The sequence below is a fragment of the Panthera tigris genome, chromosome A1 (genome assembly GCF_018350195.1).
Source record: "Panthera tigris isolate Pti1 chromosome A1, P.tigris_Pti1_mat1.1, whole genome shotgun sequence".
Classification (NCBI taxonomy): Eukaryota; Metazoa; Chordata; class Mammalia; order Carnivora; family Felidae; genus Panthera; species Panthera tigris.
Window position 1 is genome coordinate 152,576,596 of NC_056660.1, and position 25,632 is coordinate 152,602,227.

The following is a 25,632-nucleotide window of genomic DNA, read 5'->3' on the forward strand; positions in this document are numbered from 1 at the left end:
GTGTAAATCAGTGTTGTAAATTAACAAGTCATTGAAATGAACAATTTTTGATCCTTACACTCATTTAATTATACAATTTCTAAGAAGTGTGGTGGTTTCCTCTCTCCTGAGAAAGGAGAGGGAAATTCCAGAGTATTTGCAAATAAACACTCATTCTGTGGTTATATTAAAGCTGCTTTATCAACCAGGAAAAAAAATTTGGTTTTTTACAAATGTGTTTCACAAAATTGCACCTGGTTAAAAAAAAAAAAAAAAAAGTAACAAATGGATAGAAACAAACACAAACTGTAGCAGGACCTGTCTAGTAAAGACAGAATCGAATAGTAAAAATGGCTCCTTTTGGGGACTTGGGAAGCACAGTGGCCAAAAAAACTGTATGGCTGCTCTTTCATTAGTCGTATCTACTAATGCCAAAACCATGGTACCTAGAGTTAAATAAAATTCCAATGCTCTCACTCTTTTTTTGCCCCTAAGGAAGGAAGATTTAATTTTAAAAAAATTTGAGTATATTTGACACACAATGTTACATTAGTTTCAGGTGTAGGACATAGTGATTCAGTTTCTCTATACATTATGCTTTGCTCACCACAAACTTAGCTACCATCTGTCACCATGCAAGTCTATAAGTATCATTGATTACACTCCCTATAAGTATCATTGATTACACTCCCTATGCAGTAACTTTTATTCCTATGACTTATTCATCCAGAAACTGAAAGCCTCTACCTCCCAATCCCCTTCTCCCATTTTGCCCGTCTTCCTACCCACCTCCCCTCTGGCATCCATCAGTTTGTTCTCAGGTTTAATAGATCTGTATCTGCTTTTTGTTTGTCTGTTTATTCATTTGTTTGGTTGTTTAGATTCCACATGTAAGTTAAATCATACGTCTTTCTCAGTCTGATTTAATTTCACTTAGTATGCTACTCTCTAGGCACATCTGTGTTGTTGTAGATGGCAAGATATCATCCTTTTTATGGCTGTTTAATATTCTTGTGTGTGTGTGTGTGTGTGTGTGTGTGTGTGTGTGTGTGTACCTCCCACATTTTCTTTATCCAGTGCTCTTACTCTTAAAAAAAAAATGTGGAAACATAATTTTGAGCCTAGGACAAAATTTACTACTAATATCAGATACCCATGAATCAGTCTAACCATTAACAATTTGAATTCCCAATGAAAGAGGAGAAAAAGAGAAAAAAGGTTGGAATTAAGATCTCACAGATTTTAAGCTGTCCATATGACATTACAAATATGTAATACACATATGACAAATATACAAAGAAATTGTAATGGTATATCATTGGGTACAAATCACTTTGGTCACTCATATAAAAACATTATCCGTATTGATGTTACTGTCATCTTGGACAGCCTTCTTCTCTGTAAATGATACACATGGCATCCAATCTGGATATTGCCTTTCTTTCTTAAACACAATGGTTCCTATTTTCTCTGTAAGGGCTTGGTCCAAGGTTGTTAGTAAGAATAAGTAATAAGATATTAGTTTACTTCCACATGGATAAAATTCCTGGCCACACCTGTGGGTACTGTGCCATTGCTTACATGAACAGTGATAAGCCTGTGTGTAACACAGATATTATACCACTTTATGGTCTGTTATTATTGTGTATACCTGCAAACAGCTCTGTATGTGGGTTTCGTGTTAGTTTTCTCTACTTACAGATATTATTTAACAACAGAGCGTAAGTAATATCCTCAAAGCTTTTGTGAAATACATTACATCATTTTGAAGATGAGACAATGCCCTAGGGCACCTGGGTGGCTCAATAGGTTAAGCGTCCCTTTTTGACTCAGGTCATGAACTCACTATTTGTGAGTTGGAGCCCTGTGTCAGGGTTTTTGCTGTCCACACAGAGCCCACTTCAGATCCTCTGCCTCACTCTCTCTCTGCGCCGCCCCCCCCAACCAGAATAAATAAACACATTAAAAAAAAAAAAAGACCAATGCCCTGATAATCTGATAGCCGTAGGAAGAAGAGATGCAATTAATCACATTGACAGAGAAGATCCAAAGGATTTAGCTCGAGTAGACTTTTTAGAATAGTGACATGGCAAACGAAATAAAAATAAAGTAAAATTTTAAATTCGTGTTACAGTTTTGCAATGTGATAGCTAGAGAACCAAATTAAAGGAAATAAGTGTGAGGTCAGCTGGCATTTATCCAGATTGAGGGTCTACCAGAAAACAATTCTGGAACTGACATATTTAACACACTGTAAAAATATTTTCTTGAACACATCTTTAGTATTAATTTTTATGAGACATTGTATCAGAATTGACTCAAGACTTCAGTGTTGAATGTGAGCCTGTTAACTCTTAATGACTACTGTGTGGTGTCCTATCAAACCATCTGTAAAATATAACTGGTTATTCATGGCCAAATACATAGTAACCTAATTTCCAAAAATTATGAGGCCATATAGTAAGATTCAAAATATAGATGTAAGCAGGTTGAAAGACACATTGTATATTTTCATAGTATTATAGAAGCTAAATGTGTTGGAAATTGCTGTTAGGTGTCTGAGCATGCCTGGGGATGAGTGTTTTGAACTCTTTAATGGCTGAGTAACTGGTAGTGTAGTTAGTAAACTAGGTTAAGCCAGTCTTCGGTTGTTAGTTGGCTGGCTTCATGTTTGTTCTAGACCTCCTAAAAACTTCTGTCATAATGTCATTGTGTGAAATGTTTATGAAGTGTATTAAAAATCACTATGTTGGCTGTGAACCCAAGTGATAATTCTCCCCATAGTTCCAAGACATCTTCCTCACAAGAAGAAAACAGACCATTTAACCTTTTCCTTAAGTATCACAGACCTATTTGACACACCCCCCCCCCCCTGCCAGGAGGATATTATCTGGCAACTTTGAAGTACATGGTTCAAATGGAATTACTCTAATAACAGTTTGTGCAAGGTCCATGTGGGTATGTCTCATCTAACTTGATTATTCTCCTTAGATTCAAAATTATAGTCTGCAAATTGAAAATTATATATAGCTTTTGCAAGGCGAGACCATAATTCTAGGCTTGTACTATTTTTTTTTCATTCCCAATAAATCACACTCAAAGTAGGCCTGACACTGGACTGTCCTTTAGCATCCAGGGCAGCCCTAAGTCAGCTGGTGACAAAGTACCGTTATTTAGGTTCTCAGAGACCTTGAGACTCCTCTGAAAACCTGTTCACATTCCTTCTCTCTGCCTCTGGAAAATATACTCTAGACCAATATTGATTAACTCTCTTCTCTGCCTACAGATCCATTTTTTCACCTGTACAGATCCTTCCAAATTAGGCTTGCTTTCTTCACCTATCAGTTAAGGGTCCGGGTAAATCTGTGTCCAAAGGTGGTATGTGTAGGCTCCCACTATTAGTTGTGTTGCTGTACCCATTGTCTAAGATGTCCTGCAGGCTACTTAAATTACCTTCTAGAGTTGAAGTTTATTCTCGTGAATCACAATACCTTCTTGAGACTCATTGCCATCAGTTTTAAGTGGGATTGGGTGGGTTAGACTAGAATAGAAAAGGGAGAGGGAAGAGAATAGAAGACACAGAGAGGTCCATTTTAAATAGGCTGGTAAGGGGGCACCTGGGTGGCTCATTCGATTAAGTGTCTGACTCTTGATTTTGGCTCAGGTTGTGGTCTCACAGTTGTGAGTTGGAGCCCGCGTCAGGCTCAGGGCTCACAGCACAGAGCTTCATATCCTCTCTCTCTCTCTCTCTCTCTCTCTGACCCTCCCCCACTCACACTTGCTCTCTCTTTGTCTCTCTCTCTCTGTCTCAAAAATAAATAATTGTTAAAAAAATTTTAAATAGGCTTGGCAGGGGAGCACCTGGGTGGCTCTGTTGGTTAAGCGTCCAACCTTGTCTCAGGCCAAGATCTCATGCTTTGTGAGTTCAAGCTCCACATCAGGCTTCCTGCTGTCAGCTCAGAGCCTGCTTTGGATCCTTTGTCCCTGTCTCTCTCTCTGCCCCTCCCCTGCTCACTTGCTCTCTCTCTCTTTCTCAAAAATAGATAAATAAACATTTAACAAATAAATAAATAGGCTGCTCAGGAAGTTTTCAGTAACAGTTTGGATGTGGTGGAAATTATAGTCTACACTCTGACAGCAACCCTCCTCCAAGTGTGATCTTCAGATTATGTCAGGTAAACAGAAGGGTTCTTTTTTTTTTTTTTTAGGTTAACTTATTTATTTTGAGGGTTGAGGAGGGACAGAGAGAGAATCCCAAGCAGGCTCTGTGCTGTCAGCACAAACATGGGGCTCGACCCACGCACCGTGAGATCGTGACCTGAGCCAAAATCAAGAGTCAGATGCTCTCGGGCTCTGTGCTGACAGCTGAGAGCCTGGAGCCTGCTTGGGATTCTGTGTCTCGCTGTCTCTCTGCCCCTTCCCCTCTCACACTCTGTCTCCCAAAAATAAATAAAATGTTAAAAAAGAAAAGTTAAGGAGTCAGATGCTCAAGCAGCTGAGCCACCCAGGTGCCTCCAGAAGGGTTCTGTAGCCAAATAGTTTTGGGAAATTCAGGTACAAAAAAAGCTCAACGTGTTTTTTTATTACCTGATTTTTGGGCTCTTCAAATAGGTAAGAAGGGGCTATGTATAGCCATGCACTATTTGCCTAACTTGACTAAAGTCATAATGGTCATGAGAATAAGGATGATAGTGGGTAAGGCTTACTGAGCTTGTGCTTTGTGCCAGGTTTTGTGCCAAGTGCTTTAACGTGGATGGTTCCCCCCCACACGTCCCATGTGGTGCAGCACATGAGGGGAAATGAGGCATGGGGTCAATCTATGTGAATGGTTGTACTAGTACCAGGAAGGAAGAGAAAGTCTGAGAGGAAGGGGAATCTCCAGACCTGGAATTATAGAGCTCAAGGGACATGGAGGTGCACATTTGGAAATTGCTGTCCCTAAAGTGCTCATTGAAAGAAAGTGACTGTGGAGATTATGAATTTAGAAAGGATGCCTAATAGGGGCACCTGGGTGGCTCAGTTGGTTAAGCATCCGACTTCGGCTCAGGTCATGATCTCGCAGTCCGTGAGTTCTAGCCCCGCGTCGGGCTCTGTGCTGACAGCTCAGAGCCTGGAGCCTGCTTCCGATTCTGTGTCTCCCTCTCTCTGACCCTCCCCCGTTCATGCTCTGTCTCTCTCTGTCTCAAAAATAAATAAACATTAAAAAAGTAAAAAAAAAAGAAAGAAAGGATGCCTAAGAAAAGTGAAGAACCTGGCATATAGCGGAGAGCAGAGATGTGCAAAGTCTAGCCTGCTGCAACAAACATTTAAGAGCTCTTAAAAACCCCTTTAGAGAACAGGAAAACCAAGTCCTGTGGCTCCTGTCTCCAGATTCTGTTGTAAGTGTTTGTAGATTCATGATCTGTTCTACCCACAGTATCCTAATGCTGACTTGGCAGTTCTGTGAACTGTGTGTCCTGTTGTATTCTTCCAGGACTTTTGGTTTATTTGCTGAGAACACTGGTAGGTGACTGTGCATTGTGGGGTTAGCGTTGTCCCTTGTTAAGAAAGCTTAAGAACACAATTAATATGTTCTCACCAATAAATGGGTCAGATCAATGAAATTTCTCTGCCTCCAAGTATCTGCTAATTTCAGAATAAAAGGCCCATAATTTAGAAATAAGGCCTTTCTATACCTTGTTTTCAATTACCTTTTTTTCTCATTTAAAAATAATACATGCCTGTTGTTGGAAATAGCCCCATAAATATCTTAAATCTACACATTATTTCACAGCTGCATTCCTTGTTTTACATTGATGAGTTTGTTTTAGTAGCACATCCAAATTGTTAGAATCAGAAGGTCAGTGAGGTAAAATTAAAACAAGTACTTTAGAAGATTGTAAACACAGAATAAATTTCAGCCTCATGTAAATGAGGTGTGATTTCCATAATAAAGCCATTATTGTTGTCACTGGTGCATAGCAATAAAGCCAAGGCTGCAATTACAAAGAGAAGAGATAATACAGCACCATACTTTCTTTAAAAATGGCAATTAAATTCATTGAAATCATATTTTCCACTAAAACATAAAGAGATTTTATGTATTCTCAATGGAATCTACAAAATCCCATAAGTAGACTTTCTTAATGATGGTAAGTACTAAATGACATATCCACTTGCTGATTTTTTTTTTCCTTTCCACAAGTAATTTCTTTCACTAAAACCTTTTCAGACTACTTCGTTTTTCACATTAATGACTCCGTGCTAATTTAAGTATTTAAATCAAGTACTTTGAGGATTTGATTCTTTTTTTTCCCTCCCTGTCATCGAACTTCATCTTCACACCAGCCTATCTTTTTTAGCATGACCTTAACGAAAAATTGTAGTAAAATATACATAACACAAAATTTACCATTTTAACCATTTTTAAGCGTACAATTCAGTGGCAAAAAGTACGTTCACAATGTTGTGCAACCATCACCACTATCCATTTCCAGAAGTTTTTCATCAACTCAAACATGAACTCTGTACCTGATAAACAGAATTTCCTATTCCCCATTTTTCTCAGTCCCTGGTGACCTCTATTCTACTTTCTGTCTAGAGGAATTTGCCTACTCCAGGCACCTCATGTAAATGGAATCCTACAATATTTGTCTGGCTTATTCTAATCAACATAATGTTTTCAACATTCATCCACATTGCAGCACATGTCAGAATTTCATTCCTTTTTAAGACTGAGTAATATTCCATCGTATGTATATACAATAGCAACCATTTTCACTGCCAACAAAATCACCACATAACTAATAGGCAATAAAGCAATTTGGCCGTAAAAGATAAAAGTCATGAAAAATAAAAGAGGGCATTCATGAAGAAGAACATGATGAAATATGAAAAATGAATAGCAAAATTAAAAAGACCTTATTGTGAATACAAAATATTTTAATACATTTTATTTTTTTTACATGGGCTCCATGCCCAATGTGGGGCTTGAACCCATGACCCCAACATCAAGAGTCGCATGATGTACTGACTAAGCCAGCCAGGAACCCCTGAATACATTTTATTATTTTTCTGTGTGCTTTTTTTTTTTTAAAGTTTATTTCTTTATTTTGAGAGAGACAGAAAGAGGCAAGTAGGAGAGGGCAGAGAGAGGGCGAGAGAGAGAGAATCCCAAGCAGGCTGTGTGCTGTCAGCTTGACCTCGTGAACAATGAGATCATGACCTGAGCTGAATGCTTAATGGACCGAGCCACCCAGGCCCCCCACCTCTGAATACCTTTTAAATGTGTGTAGATTGCCTGAACAGGTATCAGGTTTTATTTTGTGGATTGTACCTAAGCATTTGTCTTCAGAGGCTTTCATTCATAGTGCTATACTTTTGTTTGTTTGTTAATTCATCTCCTTGTTCATCGTCACACTTTTTTTGTTTCACTAAAATTTCTTCCTTTATTAGCAGAGTTACCAGTTTCCAAACACTAGGATGCATATTTGTAACTGAGCTTTGAAGTACATTGTAAAAGCCCTTCGACACTGTTGGTTATTGGCACAGTGTCACAGTTCACTGATAGACATCCTAAAGTTCTATAGGAAATGTTGGTTCAAAACTCGGTGCCAGTGTAGAGACCATTCTGAGGGCTAAGATTTACATAAAATGAGTGTAGTGTGTCAGTGGAAAAATGAACCAAACCCTCAACCAGTTGCCTTTTTAACTTTGCTAAAATGTTTGCCCCCAAAATGCTTGCAGCAAAGATGTTTCTGGTGATAGTACCTAGAGCCATTGAAGTTCTGTTTTCTAACAAATTCACCTGTAAACATAAGTTTCTAGTGTGGCCGGTTGTAAATACCTGTTTCGGTAAGCACTGACTTATACAGTCAACAGAAAAGTTACTAGTCGTTCACCAAATGTGAAATGTCAGCTTCTGAAATATACAACCAATATGATTTTCACTAAGTGCAGCATTAATTTTCTGCTTACCAAATGGAATTCCCAGTAGCTATTAGCATCACCACCCACCACCACCCCCACCCCACGTCTGTCCCCATCACCCACTCCCAACAGCCCTTTTCCCTGTGGTCAGTTACTCCAGGCCCCAAAGAGGGTGAAGGTACCTCCTCAGTGGTGGGTTAGCATAAAGCTGATGAAGTTTAAGTTTTAGAGCCTCTCCCTTGCATATAGGCCCTTTCCAAGATTTTATGCCTAATTTTGCTTTTTGCAGTTTTTATTTTTTTAAAGATATCTCTTCAAGTTTTATGAACTTCAGGCCCACAAAATCTGGATGTACCCCTAGATATGTTTCTTCCACCTGAAATCATGTCCTCAGCGTTGTTGCACTGCTGAAAAACCAGCCTGGGGTTTATTGTTCAACTCGCTGAGTTATTTATGCCTGGCTTTCTTCCTTGCAGAGTTTCTGATCTGGGGTGCCAAGCCACCACACTTGTCTGCAGAGTTCCAGAAAAACATAGGCCTGGGTGTTTCTGGTCAGGCCCCTGTATGCTCTCTCAGCTCCCCCACTGAGCTCTGTCAGCACACAGCACTTGTTGGGCTAGGCACTTTAGAGGAACATGAAGGCCAAATTTTGAAAATTGGGTTCCTAGTTTTCCATGCAGAGTATGCATGTCCTTTTGTACTCTGCACAGAGCCATAAATAGAATTTTGTACTTACACAGTGGAACAAAGAATGCAATTGCCAGAGTTAATACCTAATCTTTAAAAAATTTAATGAGTATAGCATAGGAAGTTTCCTAAATATTAGGGTATCTTGTCATTAGTAAAAATGAGCCTCTGGCCCTTTATCAAATTGTATGATTTCATTAAACAAAAATGAATTTTTATAAAATTTAAATAAATCTTAATATATTTTCCCCTGTCCTGCTGTAAGGCATTAATGACAAAGGAATTATTCATCTGTATAAGCCGTGTCTTATATTATTCTTATTTTCTCTGTGAAGTTATAATAACTCAGGCAATTTTATATTTTTTTATGAAGGGTATTTTTGGGAAGATACCAGCATAGTGTCTTTTTAAAGGCTTTTTTTCTCCTCAAAAAAAAAAAAAAAAAAAAAGAATGTTCAGGTTCCATTTTCCTCTTCCCCTCCCCCTTTCCCTTTCTTTCCTTTCTTTTGTCCTGTTTCTTTTTTTGCCTTTCCCTTCCCTTCTCAAAGAATTCCATCCTAAAGCCCTCTTCACAATTACCATCCACAGGAAGATGTTCAAGCATGGAGTGTGGGAACCCTGTTCATTGTGAGGGGGGCATCTGTGTGAGGGATGGGGTACAGCGCAGCTTGAGATGTCAGAACCCAAATAAGCTTGAGGGGTCATCTGTGCAAGAGAAGGAATAACAGCACCCAGAGATTAGATACAATCAACTAGGGCAATTGGTCAAATAGATAAATATATTAAGAATAACGAGAACTAGATTTCTTAACAACAGACAAGTGATTTACACAAATTAAAGGAAAAAAGTGAGAATTAACCCTGTGGTTTGGATTGGATTTGGAAATATTAGTGTGAACTAATCATGTTCATTACATAGAAATAGGTACAGTAATCTAGATGTAAACGTGTGTGTGTGTGTGTGTGGTGTGTTCATATGTGTACCTACATAGATTCTCTAGCTCTGTCTACAGAGAGGGCTTAGGAGCAGAAACACCCCAATAATAGCGAGCATATTGACCACCTAATCTTGGTTTCTAAATGCCATTCTCCCAAAAAGAAACCAGAACTGGATCAGGGAAAGTACAAGATAAGTTTGAAACATCTTGTTGGGCCAGAAATCAAGGAAGTACTTACAGAATCATGAGAACATAACAAAAGGCACAAAGGGCACAGATGCCATCTTATCTTGCAAGGGCTTCCATTAATCAAATTCAGGATAATTTGGGCATCAAAATGATAGTAGTCAGTAATAGCCCTTTTTTCAAGTTTATTTATTTATTTTGAGAGAGACAAGGACAGCACGAGTGGAGGAGGGGAGACAAGGCTCAAACCCATGAACCGTGAGATCATGACCTGAGGAAATCAAGTCAGACACTTAAGCTACTGAGCCACCCAGGCACCCCAATAACCCTTTAAATAAATTGAGAATCTGTGAGTCCATATTATAAAAATAAATAATGGATAAATCACACATTTGATAAGAGGAAGGGTTTTATCCAGTTTCAAAGTAATCCCACACAGATAATTAGTAATCACAAAGGAAAACAGACTGACTTCACAGTAGAGAATCTGTAGAGCCACTACCTTAATCACATGACCTGAATGAGCAGCCTAATGGGACAAATGGAATTTTTGTGCCACCCAATAAAAGAATGCTATAACAAGAACCCAGTATCAGTTCTGTGACTTTTGCCAAATTTTTTAATCTGAATCACAGGAAGAGATCAGATGAACTCAAATTTAAGGACACTCCACAGGAAAAACTGGCCGGTAATCTTCAAAAGTGTCAGTCATAAAAGCCAAGGACATACAGATGAACTGTTTGGGATTAAAGGAGACTACAGAAACATGTCAGCTGTACCTTTCCACTGCAAAAAAGATAACAGAAATAATGGACAATCTTGAATGGGATCTGAGGATGGCAGGAATATATGAGTACTGATTTCCTGATTTGATGGTCCTATTGTGTTTATGTAGGAGAAAATCTTTGTAGAAAATACACATTAAAGTTTTCAGAGGGAAAAATGAAAACAACAGAAAAATTAAGTTTTGGGGCTCTTGGCAGGCTCTGTCAGAAGAGGGTGTCACCTCTGATCTCGGGGCCAGGAGTTCGAGCCCCATAGTGCATGTAGAGGTTACTAAAAAAAATAAACTTAAAAAATGTTAGCTTAAAAAATATATTTAAAAAAATAAAGTATTCAGAAGGTGATGGAGGAAGGCAACTTTCAAGTGGTTCAGGGAAAAGAAAAACTATGTTGTCATACTGTACTTACAGCTCTTCTGTAAGTTTGACATTGTTTCAAAATAAAATTTTAAAATTGCTAAAGTCATATTATTTAACTATTCACATTTTCAGAGTGCATGTAAATTTTAGGCATTACTTGATAAAATGGTGGGTATATTTGGACCTTGAAGTCTGTCCTAAGAGTTGTCAATGGTGTGGTCCATCCTGATGTCTTTCAGACAGCTTGAAATGTGTTTATTTGCAGCTGTTATGATCTGATTCGCTTTTCACGTCTACTATAGGTAGTCATTTAAATAATAAAATCCCCTTTTTAAGGTTATTATTCTACAATGCAAATATCAAAGACAAATGAGTAATGAAGTCCTTGGCCCTGAAGAGATCTCTCCTGAAAACTACAGAAACAACTTTCACGAGAAACAGCAGCCAGAATAAGCTTAGTGTTCACACTAGCAAACCTGTCACTTCACCTTTACTCTAACATTAGCTATAAAGTTTGGTGTCTTCTCTGTCAGAAAAAAAAAAGGGATGAGTACATACTTTTCCATGACACACAAGCTAGTTTTTATATCATTTGTGTTTTAAATTGTTGGGTTGGACTACGCTAATTTCCAGAGCAACACCGCTGCCTGTCATTTTCTGGTGGAAAGCTCTTTTAAGGGGATTTACCTGGGGATGAAATGTGATTGCATCTCTGCAGTTGTTCATGGCACTTCCTGAACAGTCCAGCAGGTGGTAGTCTAGGAGAGGAACAGTTCTCATTCTGCACCACCACCCCACCCCCCCAGCCCCATCAGGAAAACAGAAAGAATGTGGACTCAGCAATGTGCCCTCTCTTTTCTGGCATAAGAATGGGATTTCCAAGGTTGTTCTTTCAAAATGGGTACTTAGGCATACAGAGTGTTACAAGAAAGGAGGCAATATACATTTGTATGTATCTGTGACTATGCAGGATCCCAGAGCTCAAAAAAAATTTTTTTTTATTTCTAGAAGTCCCGCTGGTTTTATATCTCTTTGCCCTGATTTCTGTGACATGGCTTTGGGGAGGCCTGCACATGGCTTACAGACACTTCTGGATGTTGGTCCTCTTTGTCATTTTCAACAGTCTACAGGTAAGCTTACAATCTGGTTGCTGGTGGAACACATGTATGCTCATGAACACGGGCATGGAGTTTCAATGTAAAGGAATCAAGTGCCTACACGTAGGTGAATTTTTACACACAACATCACGCAAAGTTGCAGAATAAAATGATCAAGGGCTGAATCTTTAATACCTAAAATATGGCTGGGCTTCTAACTTGCTGTTTATACTGATAATATAAAGGGTAAAATATTTACCCTCCTTTATTTAGATAACATCTGAGTAAATACAAAAACATATTTCTTTTTCAGCAGGATTGATGTTTATAAACTTTGCAGCAGGTAACCATGGACGGTGGCTGTGTCTAGATGTTAGAGCAATTGAAGAGTGAAATAGATAGCAGTGTTCAAGCAGTCCACTCTTACGCCTGGTGCTTAGTGAAATGAGAGTGTTTTGGTTCACTGAAAAATGATTGACGTCCTCTAAGTCTGGCAATGCCCAGCTTAAATTAGTTTTGTGAGCGTGCTTGGATAGCATAACTAGGAATTATATAACTATAGCAAAAATTAAAGCTGACTTTTTTAGTGCTTTTGTTAAATGGAAAAAAAGTTGCACCCTGAAATTAACAAATGGAACAAATGAACTCATTTTCCTTATTTTCCAAAGTGAAAAGGTCTGTCCCAGACCAAAATAATATCTTGAATTTACCAAAGATCTCTCTAAAAAGTCCTTATTTGGACCACCATGTTGCAAGGAACATGAGTAGAAAAACCTGTTAGGATTACAGCATACAACTGAAACGAGACTCAAAGCATATTTTGATTTCATTTTAAGGATTTTAAGGAAACAAATTATTTAGTGACAGCATATCTTCCAGCCCAGTGCCTAAGCAAATCATAATATGGATTTAGGAAGGACAGAAAATACAAAGTAACTTGAAAGTTTGGCATCAGGTTGATACAAGGAGGTGTGTAGACATCTTTGTATAGCCACAGAGATCATCAAGCACCTGCTGCTGGCACATTGTGTTAATGCTACAGTCCCAGGGTGGAGGGGACAGGCCTGCTCCTTTACAATGTGATGATTCAAGGGAGTAAACAGTTAGCAGTTAGAATACACTATGCCAGGTGCCGTGCAAACAAAAGGGTTGAGTGAAGCACCTGTTTACTCCTGCAAGTGCTAGCATTTGAGATGAGCCCCGGAAGTGAGCCCTTCAGATCAGAGGCCCTGTCTGGTCAGCTTTGAATCCCAGGGGTCTGTTGGAACTAACACCGAGGTCCACACTGGCAGCCTGCAGATGTATTTTATTTTGTGGACACACAGTGGTATACAGAACAGTGTTTTAAATTGTTTCATATTTGGGGGCAGCTGGGTGGCTCAGTCATTGAGAGTCCCAACTTCAGCTCAGGTCATGATCTCACCACCGTTTGTGAACTCGAGCCCCACATCAGACTTGCTGCTGTCTGCACGAAGCCTGCTTCGGATCTTCTGTCCCCCTCCCTCTCTGCCCCTCCCCCTGTTCTCAAAAATAGAAAAATAAAACATTAAAAAAAACTCTTTAAAAAATTGTTTAATATTTGCTGCAAACTTTTAAAATTGAGAAATCTCACATAAAAACTTGAATTTCTGGCTTTTCTTTAATAGCAGTACTTGCTTGGCAGCAATTGGCAAGTCCTAAGTGGATGCTTCCCCCTTTAGATGGGGCATGTGATCTTATTATACATGGGATAGACTTCGTTCATTCACTTTACCTGCCATTGAGTTTGCAATACCTTTAATGTTAAGTAAGTGATGAGTGTATGGTTAGAGATGAGCATTTCAGGCAGAGAAACAGTGTTAGTCTGGGCGGTACAAAAGGGAACTGATTAATCTCGCCGAGATTTAGAGAAGAGTTGGGGTGAGGGTGGCAAGAAGAAAGGCTTTGCGGTTCGGAAGGTAATGCTGGGAGCCGAGACAGACGAGGGTAAGTTGGCCTCAGTGCCATGTTACCATGCTTTGGAAGGGATGTTGAACTTCAGCTTTTAAGCAGTAGGAAGCCATCAAAGTTGGAGTTTTTATTTGTTTTGCTCTGATTTGTTTTTAAAATTTTTTAAATTTTTATTGGGAATGACTTGCTTGTACTACTTTTTAGAAGGATGACTGGAAACATTTAGGAAGGTAACGAAATGTGGAATAGCTCCAGTTAGAGGTGGGCTCCTATCATAGTCCAGCCTATAATATTTCAGCAGCATACCTGGGAATAGAGAGCAGGTGACAGGTTTGAGAATTGTAAAGATAACCATTAATGGAATTTGGTTAGCCAATAAAATGTAGGGATGTGGAGTATCAGAGAGCAACATCATGTAGAAATGCCAGGCTCAGGTGAATGGCTGGGTACCAACATCTTTAGTCAACATGAAGATCACATCAGGCATAGGGTTCTAGGAAATACGCAGTGAGGTTGGTGAGTTGGTAACATGTGGGAGTCATTAGTAAAGTTAATTTTAGTTAATAATTGTATAATAATAATAATTTAGTAACTAGGTTTTAGGAGAGAGCTACAGAAAGAGATTATTAATGAAAGGGAACTAGAATAGAAGAGTTTGGAGTTTCTGGTAGAAAAGAAAGTTTCAGAAGAAAACAATACTAACTAACTGTCAAGTGCAGCAGAGAAGATAAATAGGCTGAGGACCGAGGGGCATTGTGGTGCAGTGCAGTGTTCCCCACCTGTGGCTTGCAGCAAAATCATGTAAAGGGCTTGTTGAAACACAGGTTGTCATGCCCCACACTGAGAGTTTCTGATACAGTAGATCCGAGCAGATCTGGAAGTTTGCTTTTCTAGCAATTTCCCAGATGATGCTGAGACAGCCAGGCTAGGGACCACAGTTTGAGAACTGCTGATATAGTGAACATGATCCTAACTCCACCAATCTATCCAGCTGATGAGTCATGGATACAAATTTTTTTCTACTTTCTTCATCTGTGAAATGGGAATACATACTATTTAGGATTATGGTGTGATTTAATTAAATGGCATAACATATTAAGCAATTGTACTGTACCTCACATGAGGAGCAAATATTTTTGTCCAAGAAGTTGAATGGAGTATAGAAAGAGAGATAAAGTAATAGCTTAGGAAGGATGTTTGGCTGGTTGGTTCAAAGGAGATTTTTTGTTTCTGTTTTCTTGTGAAAAGAACCAACAAAGAAGGAGAAACTGACAAGTGGAGGAAAGAAAGACTCTTTGCTGTGGCAAGACCATGGACAGGGCAGGAAGAACAGAAGTGATGGAGGAGAGATGTTTCTCTCTCTGAGGCTAGGGAGAGAGGGAGGAACATGGAAAACCATTTGGAAGCTGGAAGTGAGGAAAGTTGGAATTTGCATCTAATGCTCTCTCTTTTCTCTGAAAGTCAAGAAGCAAGGACATTTGTTGAGAAAAATGGGTTGAAAGCTTGAGCTAAAAGTGGTAAAAAGTTCAGAGAAGTTTCTAGGCAGAAAGTAAATAGCAAACTATGGTGGGTTGGAAGATAGATGGTCAAGAAACAGACTGCTTAGAGAGAAATTGGAGGGATTCAGTGGAGGTTAGACACCTGAAATCCATGATTGAACCAGTCACCAGCAGTTAAATAAACGTGAACCTCAAGGTTAAGGTGGTAGCCAGTATAACCTATCAAACCACATATACACGAAAAAGTCTGTGGAGCACTTATGCAAGTTTACTAATAAACGAGGACTGTTGGACATTAAACTATATTTCATGGTGAGATATAAACGTAATTGTTATGGCCTGTTTCTTAGAGGAACTTAAAGCTAAGTATGTAGAAACTAAAAACATCTCAAACGCATATTTAATGAGTTTCATTCCATCTCTGTGGCACTCTGGAAGCCACGAGCTTATGTGCCATTCTGGCACACCAGTACCTTCCTGGTACCAGTGCTCAGTTAATCATTCCTAAAAGAATTGCCTGTTAAGAAACACTTGAGGGGCGCCTGGGTGGCTCGGTCGGTTAAGCATCCGACTTTGGCTCAGGTCATGATCTCGCAGTCCGTGAGTTCGAGCCCCCCTCGAACTCCCTTATGAAACACAGAGCCTGTTTCAGATTCTGTGTCTCCCCCTCCCTACCCCTCCCCCATTCATGCTCTGTTTCTCTCTGTCTCAAAAATAACTAAACGTTAAAAAAAATTTTTTTAAAAAAAGAAACACTTGAAAAATATGATTTCTCTACGGTTCGTTGGAGTTCATTTAGTTTGTAAACTGTCTCATGTCATCAACTTGGGCATTTTCATAGAATATGGCTATATGGTAGTAAGATCTTACAAGTATGTTCCATGAAGACTTAGTGGTTAGTATTATTTTTTATTGGCTTTGTATTTTTTTTAACTGGCTTTTGTCAATATCTGCACCCACAAAAGTGTGTATCTCATGCTTGGCTACTGTATTTTGCTCAAAGGGGATTACTGCTTCATTTTTTTATCCAGATTATTATTATGTGATAGAGACTATTATTTTATCCAGACTATTATTATGTGATTAGGTGCCCAGAGACTAACAGATGAAAGTTATCTTTTTATAATAATCTGAATTTTTGTATATTTATTGTTTGATGAAATTTTAAAAAGGGAATCTTTTTGTTTGTTTGTTTTTAAAGTAAACTCTACCCCCAACATGGGGGCTCGAGCTACCACCCAAGATCAAGGGTCGCATGTTCAATCGACTGAGCCAGCCAGGCACCCTTAAAAGGAAATCTTAAATTTTTTTTTTTATTTGAGTATAGTTGACACACAATGTTACATTAGTTTCAAGTGTACAACATAGTGATTCAACATCTCTGTACACATTATGCTGTGTTGACCATAAGTGTAATTATTGTCACTATACTACGCTATTATGATATCACTGACTGTGTTCTATATGCTGTGCCTTTCATTGCTGTGACTTATTCTGTAACTGGAAGCCTGTGTCTCCCACTCCTCTTCACTCATTATGTCTATCCTCCCACCCCCACTTCCCCCCTGGCAGTCATCAGTTTGTTTTCTGTTTTTAGAGGTCTGGTTCTGCTTTTTGTTTGTTTGTTCTTTTTTTTTTTTTTAATTCCACATGTAAGTGAAATCATATGGTATTTATCTTTCACATTCTGTCTTATTTCACTTAGCATAATACTCTCTAGGTCCAAATGGCACAGTCTCATTCTTTTTTAAGGCTGCATAATATTTCATTGTATATAAGTATTACATCTTCCTTATCCATTTGTCCATCAGTGGGCACTTAAGTCTTCCATATTTTGGCTATTGTAAATAATGCTGCAGTAAACATAGGGGTGCCTATATCTTTCAAATTAGTGTTTTTGTTTTCTTTGGGTAAATACCTAGTTGTAGATTTATTGGGTCATATGGGATTTCTGTTTTTAATTTTTTGAAGAACTTCCTTAGTGTTTTCCACAGTGTCTATACCAATTTACATTCCCACCAACAGGGTATGAGGGTTCCTTTTTCTACACATCTTCTCCAACACTTGTTATATCTTGCCTTCTTTTTTTTTTTTTTTTTTTTAATCATAACCATTCTCACAGGTATAAGGTGATATCTTAACTGTGGTTTTGATCTGCATTTTCCTGATGAGTAGTGATGTTGCACACCTTTTCCTATGTCTTTTGGCCATCTGTATATCTTCTTCGAAAAAATACCTATTCAAGCCCTCTGCCCATTTTTCAGTCAGATTGTTTGTTTATTTGTTTGGTGTTGAGTTGTATAAGTTCTTTACATATTTTGGGTATTAACCCCTCATTCAATATATCATTTGCAAATATCTTCTCCCATTCAGTAGATTGTTTTTTTGTTTTGTTTTGTTTTGTTGATGGTTTCCTTCACTGTGCAAAAGTTTTTTATTTTAATTTAATCCCAGTAGCTTATTTTTGCTTTAAAAAAGGGTATCTTGGGGTGCTTGGGTGGCTCAGTCAGTTAAGTGTCCAAGTTCAGCTCAGGTCATGATCTCATAGTTCATGGGTTCAAGCCCCACATCGGGCTCTGTGCTGACAGCTCAGAGCCTGGAGCCTGCTAATGATTCTGTATGTGTATCTCTCTCTGCCCCTCCCCTGCTCATGCTCTGTTTTTCTCTATCTCAAAAATAATTAAAAATAAAAATAAATAAGGGAATCTTGATCACTTGAAATATTATCAGGAATTTCTTGATCACTTTCTGAAGATTCAGGGTTGAGCTACCAAGCATCTAATACATTTGAGCTTTTAAGAAAATGTGTATGAAGTACTTTATAAAGCATGATGGATACAAATGCAAAGTGAGTTTAGAAAAATTATTCTAAATTTGTCTGCTATTATTTTTATTGCTTAATATCTTATTGACCATGATGGTACCACCAGTGCAAGACTCACCTCCTATCAGCTTTCTCACCCCAGGATGGAAGGAGCTTACTCCCCAGTAGGAAAATCCTTTAAGACTTAAATTACCCTCACCTTGGATCACCGACTATGCAGAAACCAGTCACATGTGAAAGGTACTCTGGCCAGACCTGGGTCATGAGCAGTCTCCATCAGTAGAAGGAGTTTAATTGTTATCACAAAAACTACATAGAATGGAATTCCCACCAGAAGAAATGATGCTTTTATCAATAAAAGAGGGGCAACAGTGGTAGGTGGGCCATTGTAACAGATGTCCACTATACATATTTTCTGAATTTCTTGTTCATTGATATAAGTTGGGATAAGGCCAAAGACAGCTATTGTCAAATCACTGGGATATTTCGTTATTTCGTTGATGTGACCTCAGTTTATTATGAATATCCTTGGTATCTATCATCTAACCAAATGTCTCTATAGTCCACAAGAAATTCATAAGGGACCACATTTAATTTTTTTTTAATTCCCTGATCCATTAATCCAATAATCTTTGTGGTTTTTTTAAGTGAGTTGAATTTATTTCTAAGATTTGTGTTCATGCTTATACATCACAGCTTTCTTAAACTGTTTAGTCCAAGGTATATCCAAACGGTGTAACAATAATGGGAACAATCACAAGAGTTTATCCTCAGCTGCTAGGCATTGCTTGAACCCTGTCAGTTGTTAAAATATGGAAATGGCTAGGGTTTAAACTCTTTGCCTATGTCCCAGGCTTAATCTAGGAGAATCCCCAAACTTCCAGCAGCTGAAAGGTTAATGCGTGGCCAAATAGGGAGCCTCCAGGAGCCTAACTCCAGCTCTAGACCTCCAGCCATTCTGATTGGTCAGTGTAGGTGCCACATTCATCACACATTTTGCATATCATTCCTAGCTTAATTACGTTCTAAAGTATTTTCTATTTTTAACTGGAACCAGTCAGATTCAGACTTAAATACAGCATTTATTTCAGATTTTCTTCTAGGGCTGCCTCACTAACTGACAATTTTTTCACATGTGTAGGGAATCCCATATAGGATAATAAGGGTAGCCAGCAATATCAGGCATGATCTTCTTAAAGATGCTGGAAAACACGTTTTTGGAAAAGATTCATATACATAGAAGAACCTTTCCAAAAACTGAAATGCATTCTTGGAATGCATAAGCTGGCAAGGGAGCAGAACTTTACATAGTATTGGGATATGACACTTCTCAGAATGTGAGTTATGAGACCACATTGTTCAGAGTCCTGTTTGACTCTCTCTGTCTGTAACTGGCTTATACATGTTCGTTTATACAAGCATCTGGTCTCGAGATGTTCCCTAGCAATTTTTGAACCATTCGCTATTTCAGAGAAGGGAGTTACAACATGGAATTTGTAGCTAAAAATATATAGCCTATGTTCAAATTTAAGATCAGCTGGTTAAAATCATTTTTATTCCTCACCCCATGTCTTAAACATTTTTTTTTTTTTTTTGGTGGTAACTAGAGGTGTTTTTTTTTTTTTAATGTTTATTTTGAGAGACAGAGAGAGAGAGCTTCAGCAGGGGAGGGGCAGAGAGAGAGGGAGAGAGAGAATTCCAAGCAGCCTTCACACTAACAGCCAGGCTTCATCTCCCGGAATGGAACAGTGAGGTCATGATCTGAGTCGAAATCAAGAGTCGGACACTTAAACCGACTGTGCCACCCAGGTGCCCCAACTAGACTGTTTTGAACACATAAATATTCTTTTAATACAGAAAAATAGTGTTTATTTTCTTACTCCTCTTTCTTTCCTTCCCTCCTTCTTTCCCCTTATGTCCTTTCTTCCTTCCTTGTTTTCCACGTATCTCTTGTCATTATATATTGAATTTCAGCTTTAAAACTAATGCCTTCTCTTAAGAAGAAATTCTCCCAAAGGAAAATAGTCCTTGAGGTATCGAAATGGAACATGTTTCTCTGCTCAGGAAATGTACAGAGTTCATTGCAAATGGAATAGAGAAAAAAATTAATAATCCTCCTTTAATTTTCTTCTGTGAGAATTCCTACTTAGCATCCAGAGGGGTTCAGTGCAGGTGTCGGCTTAGATACAGTACATATTTAGTCTTGGCTGCTTCCTTTTGAGGATAAACAGCTCTTGGGAAATACACATTGTTAAATAATCAGTTACAGAGGACTAATTGTTTCAAGGCACTCTCTTTGCAATCGCTTTCCAACAGCCAACAGTAATAAGAAATGTCACTTTGTTTCCATTGGAGACTAGCACATGAACTATTCATGAAGAGTGGAAAAGCAATCTTCCCAGAAAACCCTGGAATAAACATGTTGAAGCCAGGGGAGGTTGGGACTCTTTCACTGATTTGTCCCAGAGCCATGTCAAGTTAAGTGAAAAAAAAAAAAAAATAGCTACACTCCTTTTGTAGCGTGAGATGGAGAAACTAATGAATGCCTGGTGTGCTCTTCAAAACATCCCAGAACATTTCTATAACTTTACAAATAAATATACAGAAGCTAAGACAAGGAGGTGTATTTAAATTGTCTTGATTAGGTCATACCACTGTCTAATGTTCAGTAACATCTGGGCTTGGGAATCATCTTTCTGTTTTCCTATAGTAAACTTCTTAACTCTATTTGACAATAAATGACAACATCTCACGTTGCCTTCTCATTACCCTGTTGATTGGCCAGGCAGGGCTCTTGAGACAGACTGCAGGATTTCACTTTTGTTTGTACTAGGTTTTGTAAATAAAAGTGTCAGGGTCTGATCTGCCAGTGGGTATCTTCCACGAATACAGTGTTACTAATGAAGGGAATGTATAGACTACCTTTTGACACCTGGCTTCATCCTTGCAAAACAGCTGCCTCCATTTGTCCTGCCCTAATGTTTCCATTTCAGAACTTTTTCCGTGCCCTTTCTGATCACATTTTTTGCATTTCAACCATGTAGCATGCCCTCCTGGACTTGTAGGGCCCTTATCTCACCAGTGAAAAGATCTAGCACTCCTCTGATCCTTGAAATCACAATGCCACAAGAATTAGAGTAAACAAGCCACATGTTAAACAGTTTTGGGAGAACACAGCCAGCAGTTAACATTTGGAGCCATGTTTCCCCTGGTCATTCAGATTCTTTGCCTTACTGTTAATTCATAATTTTTCCAGGGTGTAAAATTTTATTCTTATCTCTTGTATTACTCAAATATTGAGTATTGGGAGTATTGAGTATTGGGAACAATATATATTTTTGTAAATACATTTTATATGTATATGTTATGGTAAAATTCAGTGCTGAGCTGCCAGATGCAATGCAATGAGGATGCAGTTAAGTGTCTTTTTTTTTTAATTTTTTTAACGTTTATTTATTTTTGACAGAGAGAGGGAGACAGAACGCGAATAGGGGAGGGACAGAGAGAGAGAGAGAGAGAGAGACAGAATCGAAGCAGGCTCCAGGCTCTGAGCTGTCAGCACAGAGTCTGATGTGGGGCCTGAACCCACGAACCGTGAGATCATGACCTGAGCCGAAGTCGGACGCTTAACTGACTGAGCCACCCAGGCGCCCCAAATGTCTTAAAACCTCTGTTGTACCAAAAGACTTGACGCCTGCAAGGTTTAGTTACCTACTTTAAGGTTTAGTTACCTACTTTCCAAATGGAGGTAAAATCCAAAAATGCCCTGAATTTTATCCTAGAGATGATATAAAAATATATGTACAAAATATAATGTATAAAGTACATGGTCTATAAATACAAAATATTATAAAAGAATAAATGGGCAAAAGAAATGGTTATCTCCAGAACTACATAAAGACAAATGAGAGGCCAAAAAGAGATTAGTAAGCTTAGCCTTTAAATCCTCTCTTAAGCCACTGATTGATCACTGAATGATCTCATCCACTCACACAGAGGTATTCCCTATATACAGGTGCCATAGTTCCCCTGGGTCCATCATCACAATGCTTATTTTGTGACATGAATCTGCTGTAGTCACTGATCTGCTTTTAAATGTGTAGCACACGCCTTCAGGTCCAAACAGGTAACTCATGTGAGTGATGTAAGCTTACTGTGAGACTCTCTAGGGTTTGGTGGGGACTGTATAACTGGAGAATTCAGACCCTTCCGAAAAGCATGCAAATGAAAAAAGCAAACAGGGTGTGGGCCAAACAAAAGATTTTCCAGGGAAAATTCCCCAGGGTCCAACAGAACCTGGCTTTCAGGCTTTGTGGCTAATCTATTTATAGTTTGCCCCCTCCCTTGGGGCAAAGTAAAAGTTTGGGGGATCCAAGTGGCTCAACTGAAAACCTACTGTATTAACTGGAACTCGTCCTGCATGGCAATCTTTGGACTCCATTTCTTCATTCTCTGGTGCGGTGAGACTGCTGAATTCTCTGCTTAGCTTTTTAGCCTTGGAAGCAGCTGGATTCCAGTAGTTTCCTAACCTTTCCTCCCACACAAAGTCAGCTTTGGAAGTGGCAAATGCCTTTATAGTTCTCTTTTGCTTCAGAATCTTGGCCCCTCAAGTCCTGATTGCCTTAGTAGATTTGAACCCTATTTTTTCGTCTCCCCAACCTGCTCAGATTGCAGCAGGTCCCAGGCTGCAACTTCCTGTTCTGCCTCTAGGCATCTCACTTTGAATTGGAAAATTCCCTAAAGAAAGAAAAAGGGGGGGGGGGAGGGATGGCAGTGAATGGAGGGCTCCCTGCTGTATGGATTTTGCTTCTGTACAAGACCTTGGCTCCTCAAGTACTAGCTGTTCAGATGACTTTCATCTGCTCTTTTGTTACTGTCTGTGTTGTTGTTTTATTATTGTACATGTGTGTTTGAAAGTGTTTTCTCCAACTTGTAGAATTCCACTCAGTGAGGGTTAATCTGATATAAAATCCATCAAAGCCAGGAGCAAAAATCCCCATAAATTTATTTCAACAAGTATCTAATAAATTTTTAGCGTAAACTGAACACGTGTTGATAAGTGAAGATATTTAGAGCCACTGCAAGTCCTCAGATGTGGAGTGGGTGACCTTTTAAGACATATTCACTGTGCTGGTGCTCTTGGGAACACCCATGAAGATGTCTACCTGGAACTTTTTTTTAAGTTTATTTGTTTTAGTAATCTCTGTGCCCAGTGTGGGACTCGAATGTACAACCCTGAGATAAGAGTTGCATGGTCGTCCAAATGAGCCAGCCAGGGGCCCCTGTGCCTGGAACTTCTTAAGGTCAGCTGATGAAGAGGGTACTTTATGTTTTATATATCACACACATGTGTGCACACACACAGAACAAGATCTTCCCACCTATTTCGGCAAACTGAAATAAACCAAAGAAAAACATAATCCACACCGAAGAGAAACTAAAGGCTGCATGTTCCAGAAAGTTACTGCTCTAGGAAATAGGACTACCTTCTTAAAATGTGGATTTAAAAAATGCCAACTAAAATCTTGATGAAAAAAGTTTTAAATGGCATGAATTCACATACAAACCTAAGTTTTTGAAAAATCTTTTTAGATGAACAGATCCAGGAAATTCAGTCTTAATCCTTTACAATAAAACAATTCTCTGTCACTGTTTTCCTCTGCAGTATTTTAAATAGCATTCTCCAGCTTGAGAAATTACATGAAATAATGGCATTAAAAGACTTTGGAGTACATATACTGTCCTACTAATTTTTAGTTTTGTGATTTTTGGCACGTTCTTTACTTTCTCTGAAATGGGGATGGATACTTCTCCTTAACTTTAGAAGGCATCTGTGGAAATCAACAAAAAATATCTTAAGTTTTTAGCACATGATAGGTGCTTAGTAATGTTAACTACTTTTCTCCCGCCCCTAAAGTGATACCTGCATTTAGTTTAAGATTCTTCTCTCTCTCTCTCTCTCTCTCTCTCTTTTAATGTTTATTTATTTTTGAGAGAGAGAGAGTGAGAGAGAGCGCTCATGCATGCTTGCTGGGGAGGGGCAGAGAGAGGGGGACCCATGAGGGCTCTGCACTGACAGCAGGGAGCCCCGATGCGATGCGGGGCTCAAACTTACTCTGAGATCATTACCTGAGCCAAATTTAGACACTCAACCAACCCAGCCACCCAGACGCCTCTAAGGTTATTTTCACATAAACAGAAATCCTGAGCTTCCGATCTTCGTAGCATATCTCTGAAATCAGCAGCGTTTCTGTAATTGCTGATTATTCGGTCAGTTTAGAATGATGATGATGTCACAGGCCACGTTCACTAAGCTGCCATCTCAGTGATCTTATTTGGCTACAATCCCCAGTGTTTAGATACTATATAAGTATGATGTAGACATAAAATCTATTAGTTACATTTTGTCCTTTGTTCTGTAACATTTTGGAACTCTTATTATAAAGGAGTGATATGGTAGATTATATACATTTTTACCTTATTGTTTGAGCCAGTATCATAACACTGGAAATTTTGTATTCATTCACTGAAGAGCATTAATCTCTCTGAAATGTATTTATGAATGTATATGTTAGATGACACATTCCCATGCCTCTATGCTGAATATCTATTATAATAAAAATCAAAACAATAGGGGCACCCAGGTGGCTCAGTCGGTTAAGCCTCTGACTCTTGAACTCAGCTTGGGTCATGATCTCATGGTTCGTGGATTCAAGCCCCGCATCGGGCTCTGTGCTGGCAGTGGAGCCTGCGTGGGATTCTGTCTCCCTCTCTCCCTGCCTCTCCTGTCTCATGCTCACTCTCTGTCTCAAAATAAATTTAAAAAACTGAAAAAAAATCAGAACAATAACAGCTAGTATTTATTGAGTGCTTATTATGTGGAACTGTACTTCTATCATTTAATTTTTACAACAATCCTGTAAAGTAAGGACTATTATTCTTGCCTTTTTACATACGGAGAGACAGAGGCTTAGAGAAACTGAGTAACTTAGGCAAGATCACACTCCCAGTAAGTCATGAGCTGGGATCCTGTGTACTATAATCAGTTCCCCTACTAGGCTTTGCAATGCTCGAAGACCATAGGACCTCTTGCTTACTATCCCACGGCACCTCAGCAGAAGGATGTCTTATAGTAGCTAGTCAACAAATGCCTATTAAATTAAAATTTTTCTGACTTAAAATGTATTAACAAGCAAGATGAATTAAAATGCATTCTGGGTGGCTCAGTTTGTTAAGCGTCCGACTTCGGCTCAGGTCATGATCTTGCAGTTCGTGAGTTTGAGTCCCAGGTTGGGCTCTGTGTTGACAGCTCAGAGCCTGGAGCCTGCTTCAGATTCTGTGTCTCCCTGTCTCTCTCTGCCCCACTCCCACTCATGCTCTGTCTGTCTGTCTCTCTCTCTTGTGAATTAATAAACATTAAATTAATGCATAATAACCATAATT

General features: G+C 38.8%; 1 protein-coding gene across 1 annotated transcript in view; it reads left to right on the plus strand.

The window, feature by feature from the left end:
• Positions 1-25,632, plus strand: part of ADGRV1 (adhesion G protein-coupled receptor V1) — a 556,489-nt gene that overhangs the window by 475,804 nt on the left and 55,053 nt on the right. The window contains exon 89 of the mRNA XM_042956620.1: positions 11,849-11,970. Coding sequence (XP_042812554.1) covers positions 11,849-11,970 — 122 coding nt within the window. The remainder of the gene's footprint in view (positions 1-11,848; positions 11,971-25,632) is intronic.